Source organism: Phallusia mammillata, chromosome 6, assembly GCF_965637545.1.
Source record: "Phallusia mammillata chromosome 6, kaPhaMamm4.hap1.1, whole genome shotgun sequence".
NCBI classification, from domain to species: Eukaryota; Metazoa; Chordata; class Ascidiacea; order Phlebobranchia; family Ascidiidae; genus Phallusia; species Phallusia mammillata.
Genome location: NC_137257.1, coordinates 26,108,666 through 26,125,871, shown reverse-complemented (window position 1 = coordinate 26,125,871; position 17,206 = coordinate 26,108,666). Strand labels below are relative to the sequence as shown.

The 17,206-nt window shown below is 38.7% G+C and overlaps 1 protein-coding gene and 1 long non-coding RNA gene across 2 annotated transcripts; both read right to left on the bottom strand.

Moving 5' to 3' along the window:
- Positions 1–6,842: 6,842 nt before the first annotated feature.
- LOC145232349 (uncharacterized) lies at positions 6,843–10,780 on the bottom strand. Its single transcript, XM_080096953.1, has 10 exons — positions 10,714–10,780; positions 10,266–10,426; positions 10,069–10,132; positions 9,645–9,814; positions 9,181–9,241; positions 8,285–8,454; positions 8,146–8,215; positions 7,749–7,942; positions 7,400–7,475; positions 6,843–7,251 (listed from the first exon to the last, which is right to left on the bottom strand). Exons 2-10 carry the CDS (start codon positions 10,366–10,368, stop codon positions 7,059–7,061), a joined length of 1,101 nt encoding a protein of 366 aa, XP_079953079.1. The 5' UTR covers positions 10,369–10,426; positions 10,714–10,780; the 3' UTR covers positions 6,843–7,058.
- Positions 10,781–11,392: 612 nt separating this feature from the next.
- Positions 11,393–12,012, bottom strand: LOC145232060 (uncharacterized). Its single transcript, XR_013860824.1, has 3 exons — positions 11,949–12,012; positions 11,602–11,741; positions 11,393–11,451 (listed from the first exon to the last, which is right to left on the bottom strand). It is a non-coding gene; the product is annotated as an uncharacterized LOC145232060 (long non-coding RNA).
- Positions 12,013–17,206: the final 5,194 nt, after the last annotated feature.

The window sequence follows — 17,206 nt, the reverse complement described above, 5'->3', positions numbered from 1 at the left end:
TTGTATTTTCATTAGACAACCAGCATGGCAAGAATATATAAGAGAAAAACTAACAGACAAAACTTGTACTGTTATTAATTGATTTAAAACAACAGGCATTTGGCCAGGAAATTAAAAATGTCTTTGATGAGGCAGATCATCTATTGTCACCACTCCTTCAGGTACAATACCTCTAAAAGATTCCTTTAAATAACATAGTGCTGAATGCTGAACCAAACATGGACAATGCTACCAGTATCACAGATACTACATCAAATCGTGATTTGTCATTTGCCAAATCTATTTGTGATTTTGTGATGTGATGCCAATTCCAAAAGTCAAACAAATTCCAAAAGTCAAATAACTTTTAGAAAAAAAGGAAAGAGGGGTTCAACAAGTATTTTAACTAGCTCCCCTTGTCTGTCAAAGCTGAAGTTACAAACACAAAACAAAAAAAAATACCTAAAAAGGGAAAATGCTGCAAGAAGTCTTTAAAGTATAAAAAAGCTGCAAACAATGTGAAAATTAATCAAGAAGACGATGCAGCCTGCTTATTTTTGAGGAGTTATATTCCATTTCTGCAGAAGGATGGATTTGATGCTGTATCTGTCCTAGGAAGGCACTTCACTTGTGTGCTGGAGTTGAAGATTTTGAAGGTGTATTCGCTATATTTGCGATTTATGCCAGTGATTAGGGTTGTTACTTAAAAAAAGTGTTTATTGGTTGTATTTGTTGTTGTTTTTCGAAACTAATTTGTTTATAAATGCAAAAAAAACATTTGTTGCTATTTTGTGTATTTTGTTCTTACTCATTTTAGTGCAGTATGACAAAACCTCATTTTACCCCACCCATGGGGCAAAATGGGAAAAAAAGGAGCCTTGGGAAATTTAAAATAACTTGTTGTTTGTGAAGTAAAGCTTGGCTATTTGGGTTGGTTTCTGTAGAAGATAGATTAAACTACCTGTCATGTAAGTTTGGGTTCAATATTGCCAGTGTTAACGAAGCTACGACGGCTTCCGCTTAAGTGTCCCATTATACCCCGCTTTCCCCTACCTGAACTTATTTCTCTCCTGGCGCAAAGCTCTTCCGCGGCACAAGTCGTGCTTGTTGGAAACGCTCCACTGGCCTCTACTCCAGTTCCACATCGTAGAGCGGCGTTAATCTGTGCCACGGTGCGGGTGTTGCAATCGTCAGCGTTGCTGCAGCATGCTGATACACAGTTGCTGTGAAATAATATATTTAATGTTTAAGTTGTGTTACTGAGATTGTCTACCCGTGGGTTTTCTTTCATTGAGGCTTCAAATTTTTTTTCAAAAAAGTTCCTACTTACGCAGTGTTGGAGCAGAGTGTGTCACAATCAGCTTGAGTGGAACAAGACCCGGTCGTGTCACCTGTGAAAGGATTTATTTTAGGCGTCTTATTTAGGGTAGTTGTTCCAGGATAAGAATAATAATCCGTACTGTTTAATGTATCGTATTTCAATAAATATAAGGATTTTTATGTAAGCAGTTTCTTACCGCTTGTAATTTCGGTTCTTCCACAAAGCGACCCAGATGCGCAAGTTAGAGATGTGGGGAAAGTCGTGGCAAGCACCCCTGTTCCACATCGCACCGCGTCATCCATCAGTGCCACTGTTCGAGTGTTGCAGGTGTCAGCATCATTGCAACATGCCGACACACATGCGTCCCTGCAACAACAACATTTTGCTTATTATTTGTGGCGATTTGCAATTTAAGTGTGGTTGCAACAGATGCGCAATTGCATTCAGCTTTATGAATTTTAGATTTTTTGACTTAACCTTGTTTTCGTAACCTGACCTCGAAAGTGTAGGAAGCACATGAATATAAAAAGCTAAATAGCCAAATACATGTGCATTTGTTACTACATTAAAGCTGAAAGGTCCCGTCGCTGCTCGCCAAGTAAATGATATTAATTCTACATTTTTGATGTAAGTCAGGTGCGATTTACATAACTTTTGCAACATTACTTACGTTTCGCCATCGCAGAGTGCTTCGCATTCAGTAACAGTTGAACAAGAACCAGTGATGGTTACGGCTGAAAAGTTTTGCAGTTTTGTTTATTTATTTTAGTTCTTGCGTTTTTTTCGTTTAATAGTTGGGACTTTTTTAAAGTTTATACCAAACACAAAAAAATACAAACGGTACAAAAATACTATGCTTTTGTAAGCTGATTTATTTGTATCCAAGTTAAACGTCAACGGTTCCCTAGCAAAAGGTTGAAGCTATAATAAGGAATGTTGGTTAAAGTTTACCAAAACCGTGTTGTACAAAATATTTGTGGTTTAAAACCACTGTAAAATTTTTATGTCCATCCGCGTACAAAAGCATGAAAGTTAATTTCTCGACTTACTATTGCTAGAGTCAGTTACTTCCTTCCTTCCACACAGATCGCCTGCGTCGCATGTCATTTCAGCTGTGGGGAAGTTCGTACCATCGTGTGTTCCAACACCACAATTCACTGTTCCTCTCATTGTAGCTACGGCTGAGTTGCAGTCGTTAGCATCATTGCAGCAAGCCGATATACAGTCCCTGAAATAAAGGCAAATTGTTTTGCGTCGCATCCACATTTACGAATCTTGTTCTTGATGTTCTCAATAATTTTAAAATTAGTAACTTAAGTATTGTCGTTTATCGCTGACGTTTATTTATGTTGAGTGTGTTAAAAAGGCATTGATTGTAACTAGAATATGTTCTTATCACATATTAAACTCTAAATATAAATATTTTTTCTACGTCCAAAAAACAGTGTATTTCATTTGCATCAACTTACGTCATTCCGGCGCAAAGGGCATCACAAGCGGCGAGATCGTCCTCACACGATCCAACTTGGGCTAAAACACACAACGGTTGTAAATTGTTTTGACTATGTGTGTTTTTGCAATCTTAACCACGCTTTGACATTTTAATTTTGACACCCTGTTAAACATTGTGCGTCGCTTATCACCAAAAATAAATAAATTATTTTCTTAACAAAATTGCTACTTACCGCCACCGCTCACTATTTCAGTTCTTCCGCAAAAGGTTGTACAGGCAGCTGTTGCGATATCACTACCAACCGTACCAACCAAGCACATCGTAACCGCTGCATTGGTGTAAAAAACGCAACACACAAGAAAAACAGCCAACAGTGCGGCTGCACGTACGTGGCCCATTGTTTAAATTTGAGATATTTTTGGTTGAAACAAATCCCAACTATGTCTGTACGAACATGTTCGATCGGATAAATTGTTGGCATTAAATTATGATCTTACCACTAAATTTTTAACACATATACGATGACTACTTGAACAACTCATTGAACGAATTAAGTACAAGCTAGATATGTATCCGGTTTGCCAAACTGATTCGGCCACTTGCAAACCCAAATTTGAAACGGTACCCCACAATCCTTCATACTATGTCATAACTAAAATGGCGTTTACTATCATGATTTTTCAAACAATATCGTTTTTTCACATTCCGACAACATGTTGTAACAATGTTTTTGCGCGTCTGAAAACTAAAGTTGAGGTTCATTGTGTGTAAAACCTTTTTATTATTGCGTTTTCATAGCTCTGAGGCGAGCACACAAAAAACAAAGTTGTGTAGGGCCTTTGATCACAATTCCAACCAGTCCCGGACAATTAGGCACTGATTTGCGCCAAATCTTTCTCTTTTTGCCCGAAAACCAAAGCGCACTACTCTCGATTTTCTTTCTCTTCCCACTTCGCCGTAAACTCAACTCAACTGCACAAAAACGTGGCAACCTCTCCTTATATTCACTACATTGTAGCGTCCCGACTCTTTCAAGGGAGTCTGATTACCCCAAAACTTTTTCTCTCGCACAGCGCCATTAGAAATTTTCCAAAGGTTGACGCTTCCACGTGTTGACTCGTCGTGTGCGGTGAGGATCGGCGTATTTCTCGTGTTTTTGTCGTGACTGGTATTGCGCTTCTGTTCACATTCATCTTAATTAACCAATCATTCACTGCAGTCTTTTGGCTACAGACGATACTCGACTTTTTCTACCAATCATTTATTGCTTGCTATATTCACCGGCGACAAGCATATATGATTTAATGTGCATTAAAAAATGTATAAAACAGCAACACTTTTAAACAGTAAATGTGGAGCTCGATTGTTGATGTTGTTGTTAATTCAGCGGTAGTCAGTTTTGCTTCTGCTGTGAATGTTGAGTCGGCATTAGAATTTAATCAACAACACGTGGAACTGGTATCCGCCATGAGACGCAAAAAAGGGGTTTCGTGTCAGTATTTCACGCAAGACTAAATCCGCCGTTTTTACTTTTTTGTGTCCTGACTGATTTTGGGCAACGAAAGAGGAAGTGTAGTGTGGTTGACGGTTTTGTTAAATAAGTGAAATTTAGAAGGCATTTTTTGACCACTAAAAAACTTTATTTTTTGTTACTAGAGAGACATTACTTCATTCTTTCCAAATGTTGCAACCACCAGAGTATCAACTTAAGTTTGTTTAAAGGTTTTCAAATTCCTTTGTTGTTTTTATGACACCTGGCAATTGTTTATAAAAGTTATATTTAGCGTTTTTACAATCCAACGGTTTTGGAATGTACAGAATCGGTTTAAACGTATCATAACACCCCTCTATTTACAGACACAGCTTATATCAAACACTTACAACACTTACATTAACAAACAAATTTTTTTCGCGTTTATAACTTTGTTACGCAATCTAAGCTGAATTTACTTTGTGCGAAAACGTTTCTACCACGACTTGTAAGATTTTCTTAACCTAGTCTCATATGATTTCAACGCAGGGAAGGATCCAGTTAGGCAGTTTGTTACATCACAAACAAGACTAAAATATTAATTGTTCGCGAGCAATTGCTTTTTTGTTACATCCAAGCAAAGGAGCATTTCTTGGTAAATATGACTGAATACACAATTTAACAGGCGCACTAATTAGACAACTAAGATTATAGAAAGACCATCTCTTGCCGGTCCAATTAAACTCGACTCGCAGGCCAAGCTATAAACAGGCGATACTTGTAAACTATGCGTGACCCTGCTTTAGTGCGTCGCGCCACAAAATATTTTTACTTTAACTTTATTATAACGCTCAACCTGTGTCTCACCACGTGATGTTGATGCCCGACTTTTTCTAAGTTTGTTCAAAACCACACGCCTACATACGAGGCCCTCGACGGGATTGCCTTCCAACCCCCTACAATTTCGGACCGGTTTACCGCGTTTCACTTCGCGCGTTCTGCTCCAAGCACGCCACTGCCGATTTTCTTACGCTGTGCTTATTTACACTTTTAGCGCTGGTTACTCGTTACTGGTAAAATAAATAGTGAGACTCTGAAGATTTTTGTTTCTTATCTCCCAAAATTCGAAGGCCAACATCCCCAAACATTTTGAAATTTGAACTGGACAGTTACCTGTATTTAAAAAAGTATAAGGCAAAAGCTGCAAAAATCCCAGGACCAAACATGGTACATTTTCACTAATTCATAGGCGTCACATGTCAGGAAATAACCCAAGCCTGACCCGAGAAGGATTTAGCAATGTGGCCCGCTGTTGACAAACTTCGTAGTCCGCTGTCTTAGACGCTCAATATGCAGGTTAATTGTCGAAACATTCTGCGTTTAAACAAAGTATAGCAAGACCAAGCAAATAAATGCCAAAATGTTAAAAGCGAATTATGTTTTGCTATCGTTTAAAGCGATAGGACCCTAAAGCGGATTGGTCTCGAGAGATTTCGTGAAGCCCGCCGCAAAATCTGAGCGAATTCCCGCGAATCTCTAAACTGAAGTTGCAATGCAACAACAAAATTTCTACTTTTCACTTCCCCTCGACTGATGTAAAACCATACGATCCAAGCCTTATATTTACTCAACGTTAGCGTCCCGTTCTATTCAACCAAGTTTGGTTGCACTCAAAAAACTCTCTCTTTTTCTCTCTCTTTAAATCAGGGGTTCTTAACCAGGGGTGCACGCACCCCCAAGGGGTGCGAGAACTGTTCCTAGGGGGTGCGGGGATGCTGAATCATTAAGGTTGGTTAGGTCTATTATATTTAAGCAATTACAGAAGGGGTAGCGAAAATTGGTTGGTGATTTGAAAGGGGGGGGCGAAAATTGGTTGGTGATTTGAAAGGGGTGCAGCAAGGAAAAAAGGTTAAGAACCACTGCTTTAAATCAAGTCAAAAATTATCATCTAAACATTCCTATACTTGTGGGACAAGTTTGTGTAATAACACTCGGGCCTTTTCTGTGTTTATTGGTAATCATGGCAGAAGATTGTGTCTTGTCATTGTTGCCTTTTGTTAAATTTGAAAAGCACACCTTTTTTCTGTTTTTCGAGGTTTGAGTTGCGTTCGCATTAAATTTCACATGACCCACTAACTTCGTTTAATAATTTAAACTGTGTAAGTTTGCAGTACACCGTAACTAAGTTTGAAAACGCGTATTGTAACATTATAATGTTAGTGTGCATTGCCTGAAATCGTAACACATACATGACAACAGATACAAACGAATTGATTTAGATCATCAGTGCCAACATGATGTGGAAATCAATTCGGTGCGTGAGAGCACTTGCTGCCTTGTCATGGTAAAAACGAATACAGTTTCAATGCCAGTTAATGTTGTGGGTTTTTGTAATGTTTCGTGACTGCAGTTGTAAGGTAAGACATGGATCGAATACCAAGTGATTGCCGCTAGTAAAAAAACTGGGTCTGAAATCTGAAACACCGTAAAACGTTTTTCATGCTGCGCTACCTTTGTGTGGACGCGTCTTTTTCGCGTTTTTATTTTGAGTCATTAGCGTCGAGTGTAGAACTATTGTGCACTCGATTTCACTTCGTCTGCATCATAAATCACAGGCATTTTACTACAAAAGTTATATTTAGCGATGTTAAATGCAAACGGTTTTGGAATGTACAGAATCAGTTTAAAAATATTATAACACTGAGACACAGCTTACATTAACACACTTCACAGTAGGTTGAAATCCATGTGCAACGTAAGAAAATAGTTAAACTTGGATATATAGTTTCTAAAACACACAAACACAGTAATGATGATGCATTGAAACTCATCGATTAGGCCATGAACCAACCGAGAACCACAAGACCCATCATCACCAACATATTAATTTGTGCTGCATGTTCAGCACCAGATGTGGTTGTTGCAGTTGTTGCAGTTGTTGTAGTAGTGGTGGTTGTTGTTGTGGTAGTGACGGCAGCAGAGTTGCAACCATTAGTGTCACAGCAATATTCGATGCAACCCGCAGCTCTGCAAAACAATTTTTGTCACCGTTTTGCAAGATTTCCAATCGTATTGTAATGTTACACGCCATGGTATCGAATATTTTTTTGGCATAGGTCTCTACAATTTATTTAAGCGATTAAATGGCGGTCAAATTCTTGCATAACCAACTCACCCATTGCAAAGCATGTTTCCATCATTACACTCGGCTGCTGTGCTGCAAGATCCAACTGTTACCACTGTAGCCACATCTAAATATATGCAATGTGGTGTTATTTCGTGCTTATCTCCCGTTGTGTATTGCGATGCAATGATGTATATAATGTGTATTGCGATTTTGTTGTTAAGTGATGATTTTCTAAGTTTGACTGGTGTTTGCAGGCATAAATATATGGGCGAGTTTAAACCTCTTAAAACGCAATTTAAGTTTAACCTTGGTAGTTAAATGTGTAGTTGTCTTTATTACGTCCCTTGCGGTTTGTAGTTTAAGATGTTAGTACATTGTAACTGTGTCATAAATCTACCTCCATTTGTAGTTGTGGTTTGTGTTCTTCCACACATTTCACCAGCCGGGCAACGCTCAGCAGTCAAACTTCCATTTGCTGCTGCACTTCCAACTTGAGTGGTCATTCCAGTCAAACATTGTCTTGCTGTTTGTGTTGCCACTGACAGAGTGTTACATCCATCTGCGTCGTTGCAACAAGCTGACACGCAATCCCTGCAAAAAACAACATTATTTTTTAAGTACACTGAAAGTCTGTGCTTAGGCAAAAATGATTTCTTGTGCGTGTTTAAGCCATTAGTATTTGAACTGACGACAACAATAGTTGGCGAACTCCATGCGTTTTATTTGTTTCTCCACGCTTATGCTTCGGATAGTAAATTTCGGCTAAAGCCTAAGTATTTTGCTTTTCAACTCACGCTGCAGCGCATCCAATTCCGCACGTGGCATCTCCAGCAATGCACATTCCAACAGTTGTAACGGTGTTGCCTGAAAAAATAATCCCAATGTTCATTATGTAATGAATGAAAAGCGCCAATGAAATGAATTGCTGGATACCTGCAGTAGTTTCAGTTCTTTGACATTGTTGACCAGATGCACAAGTCATTGCATTAGGAAGGTTTCCATCCGTTGCAGAATCAATTCCACATCGAACAACCATTTTTATTTGTGCCACAGTCCGAGTGTTGCAGTTGTCAGCATCATTACAACATGCCGATGTACAACCCCTACGAATTTTGCAGTATTATTGTCCAGCTTCTTTAGTTTTAAACATATTTTAATTTATATTGGAATTACGTAAATACGCTGCTTGACGACGTCGTTTTTTTTTTTAAAAAATGTGTCTTCTGTTTCTCGATATTTACATTTGTTTGAAGATGTGGTATAAGTATTACTGGCGCCTACTGTTGCTTGCTACAAAAATGTATTAATCGCTTGTTTCTTGTTAAAAATGCCGGTTGTAATTTAACGCCTGATTAAATCGCAGACCCCGCAAATCCGTGACTGCACCTTCTTCTAAAATTATGAAACTCTAACGTTAATAAATACGAGCGTATGTAACCGAACCAGTAAAAGATACAGTCTGTTTTATATTTTATGATTTTTTTTAAAAACAGCGCACTCAAGAATACGCAAGATAACACTCATAGGGCATATCAAAAATAACAGTGCACGGTCAAAATTCTTTTGGAGTTAATAAGGCCAGGTATAGATGATGTAGAATTAAAACAAATGAAAATTTGAACCGGTTTAAAAACCGCAAACCGATTCGGACCGGATAATTTTCCTGAACTGGAACAAAACCCGAACCCGAAAATATTCGTTTTTAAAAACCTGAACCGAACCCGAACCCTTAAAAGCAAAACGAAGTGAACCTGAACCGAAGCTGAACCCATATGACAAACGGATCGACGCCTTGGCCTGTATAAGTAGTACAAAATCTTACGACTTACGCAATTCCAGTACATAGCAAATCACATTCAGCCTGTGTCTGACATGATCCCTCTGTAGCGCCTGAAAAACATTTTTGAACACATTATTTTTGTGGGTGTGATGTAGCCAGCACTACAGGAAAAATGGTAAAATCGTTTTTTATTCGTTCAGATTGTGTGTCCTTCTGCCAACGTTGCTTTTAAATTTTTATTACTTTCTCCTGTTTACAGCCGGGTGACTTGAAAATTGTCTCATTTAACTAAATCGTCTTCATTACTTGTGATGATTAAAATATATGAGCGAACTTGTTTCGGCTGTGTTTATATAAATTGACCAAATTGTTTCTAGCGCTCTCTAATTAATTTCACCAAAGAAAAACCGAAAACAAGGCCTATTTTAAAACTGTTTGATCACTGTATGTGAGAAAAATATTTTGGTCAAGCTGTTTGTTTAGTGGCATGTTCTACCGCAAAGAAAGACTTACCGTTTGTTATTTCTTTTCTTGCACAAAGCTGATTGGCTGCACATGTAACGCTCTCAGTCAAACCTCCACTTGTTACACTTCCACTCGCACAACGTAACACAGTCGACATGTCAGCAACGCTTCGTCCATTACATCGATCTGCGTCATTGCAGCACGCTGACACGCAACCTCTGTCGAATAACAATTTGATAAAATTATTTACTTAGCATTACACATCGTAGATCGCAGCCTGCTTGTCATTTTAAAAGGCTGCGCGAGGTGTCCAAATTATGGTAGACTAAAATAAACTAAGAAAAGTGTCCATCCTACATCTATATTGTTGAAACGTAGAAATTGGTATTAATCAGGCTGTAATTTGTGAATTAAGGTCATAAAAATCTGGATAAACCTACACCTTGGGTGTATGTAAAGTTACGGTACTTACGCCGTACTAGCGCAGAGATTGTCGCATTCGGTTGGTGATGAACATGTTCCCGAGATGTCGTTTCCTAATAAAACGAAATGAATCTGCCGTTAATGTCTTGTAAAACAAAAGTAGGTAAAACTATTCTCTTTAGAATTGGAACGAGGAAAGATCAAAGTTATGATGTTTTTTAATATGTGTTTACAAATTCCTGTTACCAGTTTCTGTTCTGCCGCAAAGGTCTCCGACGTCACACAGCGTTGTTGCTGTCAGTTGCGCACTAGTGACGTCACCAGTCATACATGTCAGTCTGTTCCTCATTTCTGCAACTGTCTGACCGTTGCAGTTATCTTCGGCGCAGCAAGCCGAGATACAGTTGCTGAAAAACAAGTGTATGTAGCAAGTTTATAGAGCTCTTCTGGCAAACGTAATTTTTATTCCGACGTTTCGACGTCCTATACAGGTCGCATTCATCAGGGTAAATCACCTGTATAGGACGTCGAAACGTCGGAATAAAAATACATTTGCCAGAAGAGCTCTACAAACTTAATATTATGCCTGGTAGCAATAGCTTATATAAGTATATGTAGCATTTATCTTTTTAAATAACATCACCGAATTAGCAGCAACTTACACATTAACACGCAAACATGCAACTACACTTACGCATCAGTTCCACATTGGGCGTCGCAGCTGGCAACGGTAGCTTGGCACGAAAAGGTTGAAGTAACACCATCTGCGACACACACATGGTCATTTTTGTGGTTTTCGTCACTTTTAAAACTTTAATAATTGCAACTACTACTAAAGATGTAAAGCTGACTATATAACAAAGATAGAGCCTCCCCAAAGGTTCCAGATCTCAGAATAATTTTGATTTTACCAATAAATGTCCAGCCATATTAAAACCGGTTTCAATAACTCTTTAAGTTTTGGAATGAAAAAATGGACGTATGTTCAAAATTTAATTTATGGTTGGACGTTGACGTCATACAAAATGTTAGGATTTGTTTTTTTTAATATTACAAAAGAGTTGATAAGCTTGAACGTTTGTTCGCATGTGTTTAATATTTTGACAGTAAATTTGTCACTTGTGTACCAAGATTTACACGCCTTACTTGCGGTGGTCACTTCCTTCCGGCCGCAAACTTCACCCGTTGCGCAAAGTTTAGCTTCTGTTCCGTCGAGACAAAACAGTCGAGCATTTAGGGTGGTGATTGCAGCTACAGTTGCTGAATTGCAATCGTCCGCATCGCTACAGCAGGCTTCAGTGCAACTCCTAATAAAATCATTCCGGTAACGTACGTTTATAATGTAAAAAATAATTGTTAACTTACCCCGTATTTCCGCAAAGAGATCCGCAGGCAGTTGCATCTTGGCAGCTTGCAGCCTCCGTATTAGAAACTGTAATAAACAGTTCATCCTAGTTATTGTTTAAATTAACGATTTTGAACAAATGGTGTGTATTATCCCAACAAAACAAAAGTTTTCGACTTTAAATGTACAGAAAAAGTTTGTTCCGTAAAATACGTGTTTTGTATCTGATAAACTTACTGTCAGTCTTGCCGCAAACTTGTCCAGCAGTGCAGGGCCCGGTAGTATTACCGGATCCAATACATGAGAGGAAGTTTATATTTGCTACTGCTTGATTGTTGCAATCATCTGCGTTGTTACAGCAAGCTTCTACACACGTACTGTGCAAAATATGTAAAAATAAACCGGCTATGATTACTAGCACGCTTTTTTGGACTCATAGATAAATGAAAAAGTAAATATTAAGAATTGTCTTTGAACAGTATGGTTTCTCTAATACATCAGTTTCGTTACGCAAGCCAGCTGAATATACTTAAGATGTATTTTACAGCCTAACTTAACATAATTACAACGTATCGCTTTCTTACCCGGATGCACCAGTACACAGTGCTGTGCCAGTACAATCTGCTGCTGTTGCGCAACTGCCTGTAGTTCCGTCAACTAAAAATATTACAAGTGATTAAAATTAAAGGCAACATCGCTTTAGCACCTAGTATTCTAGTATTACCCGTATCTTCTGTTCTTCCGCACATTTGACCCGCTGCACATGTCGTGCTGGTCACAGGGGAAGTCGTGTAGTCAGTAACGCAATTGACAGTTCCAATGATAGTAGCCACTGGATCACCGTTGCAATTGTCCGCATCATTGCAGCAAGCTCCAACACAACCTCTGGAAATACAACGTATACAGTTTTAAACAAAATACTTACAGAACAGTAACGTGATTTATTTTTACACTTGTCTCAATCTTTTATCTGATTTTATTAGCTATTAACTTACGTTGCACCAAGGCATAGGTTGTCACATGCAGAGAATGTAGAACATGATGCAACAGTCGTGACGACGGTCCCTGAAAAAACATAAGTTGCACAAAAATTAAAACATATACTTTAGAATGACTAGTATGTCTTCAGCTACTAAACGATATACACGTAAATACCTGCAGTTGTTTGAGTTCTTGAGCATTGATAGTTGGTTGGGCATGTTGCAGATGTAAACGATCCAGTTGTGGGATTTGACCCATCCTGCATCATTGTTCCTATACGACAATTCAAACCATTTGCAACGCCACACAGAAGCGCGACAAACACGGCTAATGCTCCAGCGAAATACATTTTTTGTTCCGGTGTTTCAAGTAGTCGATTATTTACGACAAGTTTGTGACAAATCCCGTGCCCAATAATTCTGTGATAATAAACGATTTTCGTTTACTATAAAGAACTTTGTTAATTTGTAAGAAAAAAAACTTATCGGTGTTTTGTTTTGTTCCAAGTTACTTTGCTATGCGCAGTAATTAAACAAATAAAATTGTCGCATTCGGTTGGTGATGAACATGTTCCCGAGATGTCGTTTCCTAATAAAACGAAATGTATCTGCCGTTAATGTCTTGTAAAACAAAAGTAGGTAAAACTATTCTCTTTAGAATTGGAACGAGGAAAGATCAAAGTTATGATATTTTTTACGAAAAAGTGTGTTTAAAAATTCCTGTTACCAGTTTCTGTTCTGCCGCAAAGGTCTCCGACGTCACACAGCGTTGTTGCTGTCAGTTGCGCACTAGTGACGTCACCAGTCATACATGTCAGTCTGTTCCTCATTTCTGCAACTGTCTGACCGTTGCAGTTATCTTCGGCGCAGCAAGCCGAGATACAGTTGCTGGAAAACAAGTATATGTAGCAAGTTTATAGAGCTCTTCTGGCAAATGTAATTTTATTCCCACGTTTCGACGTCCTATACTGGTCGCCTTCTTTAGAGTACATTACCTGTATAGGACGTCGAAACGTAAAATTAAAAATGCATTTACCAGAAGAGCTCTAAAAACTTGATATTATACCTGGCAGCAATAGCTTATATAAGTATATGTAGCATTTATCTTTTTAAATAACATCACCGAATTAGCAGCAACTTACACATTAACACGAAAACATGCAACCACACTTACGCATCAGTTCCACAGAGGGCGTCGCAGCTGGCAACGGTAGCTTGGCACGAAAAGGTTGAAGTAACACCATCTGCGACACACACATGGTCATTTATATGGTTTTCTTCACTTTTAAAACTTTAATAATTGCAATTACTACTAAAGATGTAAAGCTGACTATATAACAAAGATAGAGCCTTCCCAAAAGGTTCCAGATCTCAAAATAATTTTGATTTTACCAATAAATGTCCAGCCATATTAAAACCGGTTTCAATAACTCTTTAAGTTTTGGAATGAAAAAATAGACGTATGTTCAAAATCTAATTTATGGTTGTACGTTGACGTCATACAAAATGTTAGAATTTTTTTCAAATATTACAAAAGAGTTGATGATACAAAAGCTTGAACGTTTGTTCGCATGTATTTAATATTTTAACAGTATATTTGTCACTTGTGTTCCAACATTTACACGCCTTACTTGCAGTGGTCACTTCCTTCCGGCCGCAAACTTCACCCGTTGCGCAAAGTTTAGCTTCTGTTCCGTCGAGACAAAACAATCGAGCATTTAGGGTTGTGATGTCAGCTACAGATTCTGAATTGCAATCGTCCGCATTGCTACAGCAGGCTTCCGTGCAGCCCCTAAGGAAAAAAGAAAAACGCTGAAAAAGACATTAATTTTCTTAAAAAAATAATTCTTAGCTTACGCTCCGCAAAGAGATCCGCAGGCAGTTGCATCTTGGCAGCTTGTCACCAGTGTATTAGAAGCTGTAATAAAAAGTTCATGCTAGTTATTGTTTAAATAAACGATTTTGAACAAACGGTGTCCGGGATTACAAAAACAAAAGTTTTTGACTTTAATGGACAGTTAAAGATTGTTCCGTAAAATATGTGTTTTTTCTCAAAAAAACTTACTGTCGGTTTTGGCGCAAACTTGTCCAGCTGTGCAAGCTTCAGATGCACTGGATCCGATACAGGAGAGGAAGTTTACATTTGTTGCTGCTTGATTGTTACAGTCATCTGCGTTGTTGCAGCACGCCGCTGCACACGGGCTGTACATAAGAAGTGTGAAATAAAATTAAGTAAAATTGGCTTTGATTTCTAGCCTGCCGTTGTGAACATGTATGCTGAATTAAGATTTGTCTCTAAACACTTGTGATTTACCCTAACAACTGTTGTCCTAAAACACCAGTTTGTTTGCGTAACTCGGCTGAATATACTTTACGATGTATTTCGCAGCACAATATTGAATAATCACGAGTATTCTCGTACTTACTCGGTTTCACCATCACACAGACCAGTATTACACGCTGCTGCAGTTTCGCAAGTTGTGGTTGTTGTTGTGGCTTGGCTCGCTAAAAATATTATAAGCTGTAACGATTACAGAGAAATATCGCTTTTGCATCGAGTATTACCCGGGGTAACTTCCTTTCTTCCGCACATTTGGCCCGCTGTACATGTCGTGCTGGTTGATCCCGCAAAGTCAGTAAAGCAATCGACAGTTCCCATAATGTCAGCCACCGGATCACCGTTGCAGTCGTTCGCATTTTTGCAGCAAGCTCCAACACAATCTCTGCAACCATAGCGAATATATTTGTAACAAAATACTTGGAAAATATAGAACAGTAACACGATTTATGATTACACTTGTCTCAATCTCTTATCTGATTTTGTTTTTATTAACTTACGATACACCAAGGCAAAGATTGTCGCATGCAGAGAATGTAGAACATGATGCCACGGTCGTGACGACGGTACCTGGAAACATTTAAGTTCAGCGAAAGTTAAAACAGATATTCGGGATGACTTTTATGTTCCCAACAACCAAACGGTCTACATGTAAATACCTGCAGTTGTTTCGGTTCTTGAGCATTGGTAGTTGGTAGGGCAAGTCGCAGATGTAAACGATCCAGTTGTTGGATTTGACCCATCCTGCATCATTGTTCCTATGCGACAATCCAAACCATTCGCAACGCCACACAGAAGCGCGACAAACACGGCTAATGCTCCAGCGAAATACATTTTTTGTTCCGGTGTTTCAAGTAGTCGATTATTTACGACAAGTTTGTGACAAATCCCGTGCCCAATAATTCTGTGATAATAAACGATTTTCGTTTACTATAAAGAACTTTGTTAATTTGTAAGAAAAAAAACTTATCGGTGTTTTGTTTTGTTCCAAGTTACTTTGCTATGCGCAGTAATTAAACAAATAAAACTGCTACGACCGTCGGTTTAAATAATGGTTTTTAAACCTTAAATTTTGCGATATGTTCTCGATTGCGAATTCGTTATTTCACAGCACAGGCGCAATATCCGCTCATATCGCTGTCAACCATATGCGAAAATTTTCATATGTACCCGGGTTTGGCAGTGAGTTGATTGGATCTAAGTTGTCCAAAATCTGGTTTGCAAGCTAATAAGTGATACTATAGTGGAAAGTTTCAATACAATGTCCCCAAAACAGCACAACCTGTGTTTGTTACCAGTAATAAATTAGCGGAAACTTGATGTCTTAATAATTTTAGTTAGAATGCGCTGTAAGTTTAATAGCCCTATTCAATTGTCGCGGAATGTAGTAGGCTAGAAATATAAAATCTTTTCTGTGTATGTACTGTTAAAAAGTTGATTTAGGCGAAACATCCGTTTTAGCTTTATAAGTCTTGCAAAACGAGCTGTGTTTCGGGGGGCCAGGGGTGTAGATTCACCAGAAACACTCACTAAAAGTCATTTTGTTTTTTTTGATAACTTTAACTTTATTTCTAATTTAATAGACTATTCTACACACTATTTGTCAATATTGAGGTTTATCATAATTGCGGATTCTTGTTTACTCTATTCGAACGGTTGAAAGCCGAAATTAGTACCGAATTCCAACACGAGTTTGCTATTTACATTTTTAAGGGAGCCACAGGTCTTACAGGGTTACTTGAAAGGGGCCACAAGACCAAAAAGTTACTTTTGGGAGGCCACCGCCCACGAATGGTTAAGAACCACTGGCCTAACCTAATACATAATGTCTGGGTGCGCAAGATCGTTTTAATTGAACTAGATTAACAGTATTTACCTGCAAATTATTCTACTTGCTTAAACGAGAACTTTCTACACCCCCCTTATAAATTTGATTCCATGAACTTAGTTTAGTCGCCTACCGCGCACCAAATGTAAAAGTTAACAGCAGCATTAACTGTCAAAACCGTTTCTATCATCGCTGCTCGAACTTTACAATAACGCTTGCCCATCATCTTGTTTGCTCACAGTTTTTCATCAACTTGTGTCCATGCAGGCACAAACGCCCACACCGAGGTTTTCGACTACATTGCCTTTCAACCACCGACAATTTCGGACCGATTTGCCGCAAAAACTCTTCGCGTTTCGTTCTAAGCGCACTTTTGCCGATCTCGTTCCTTTCTTCCGAATGGCAAACCAAACCAATCTGCACAAAAACGTGGCGGCCCCCTCCTTATATTCACTACATTGTAGCGTCCCGACTCTTTCAAGGGAGTCTGATTACCCCAAAACTTTTTCTTTCGCCCAGCGCCATTAGAAATTTTTCAAAGGTCGCTTCCACGTGTTGACTCGTCGTGTGCGGTGAGGATCGGCTTTTTTTCTCGTGTATTGCGCTCCTGTGTACTTCCACGGTAATTGAGGAATCAGCGTGCTGAGTTTTTTGGCCACAGACGATACAAGTGACGTTTTCAACAAATCATTTATT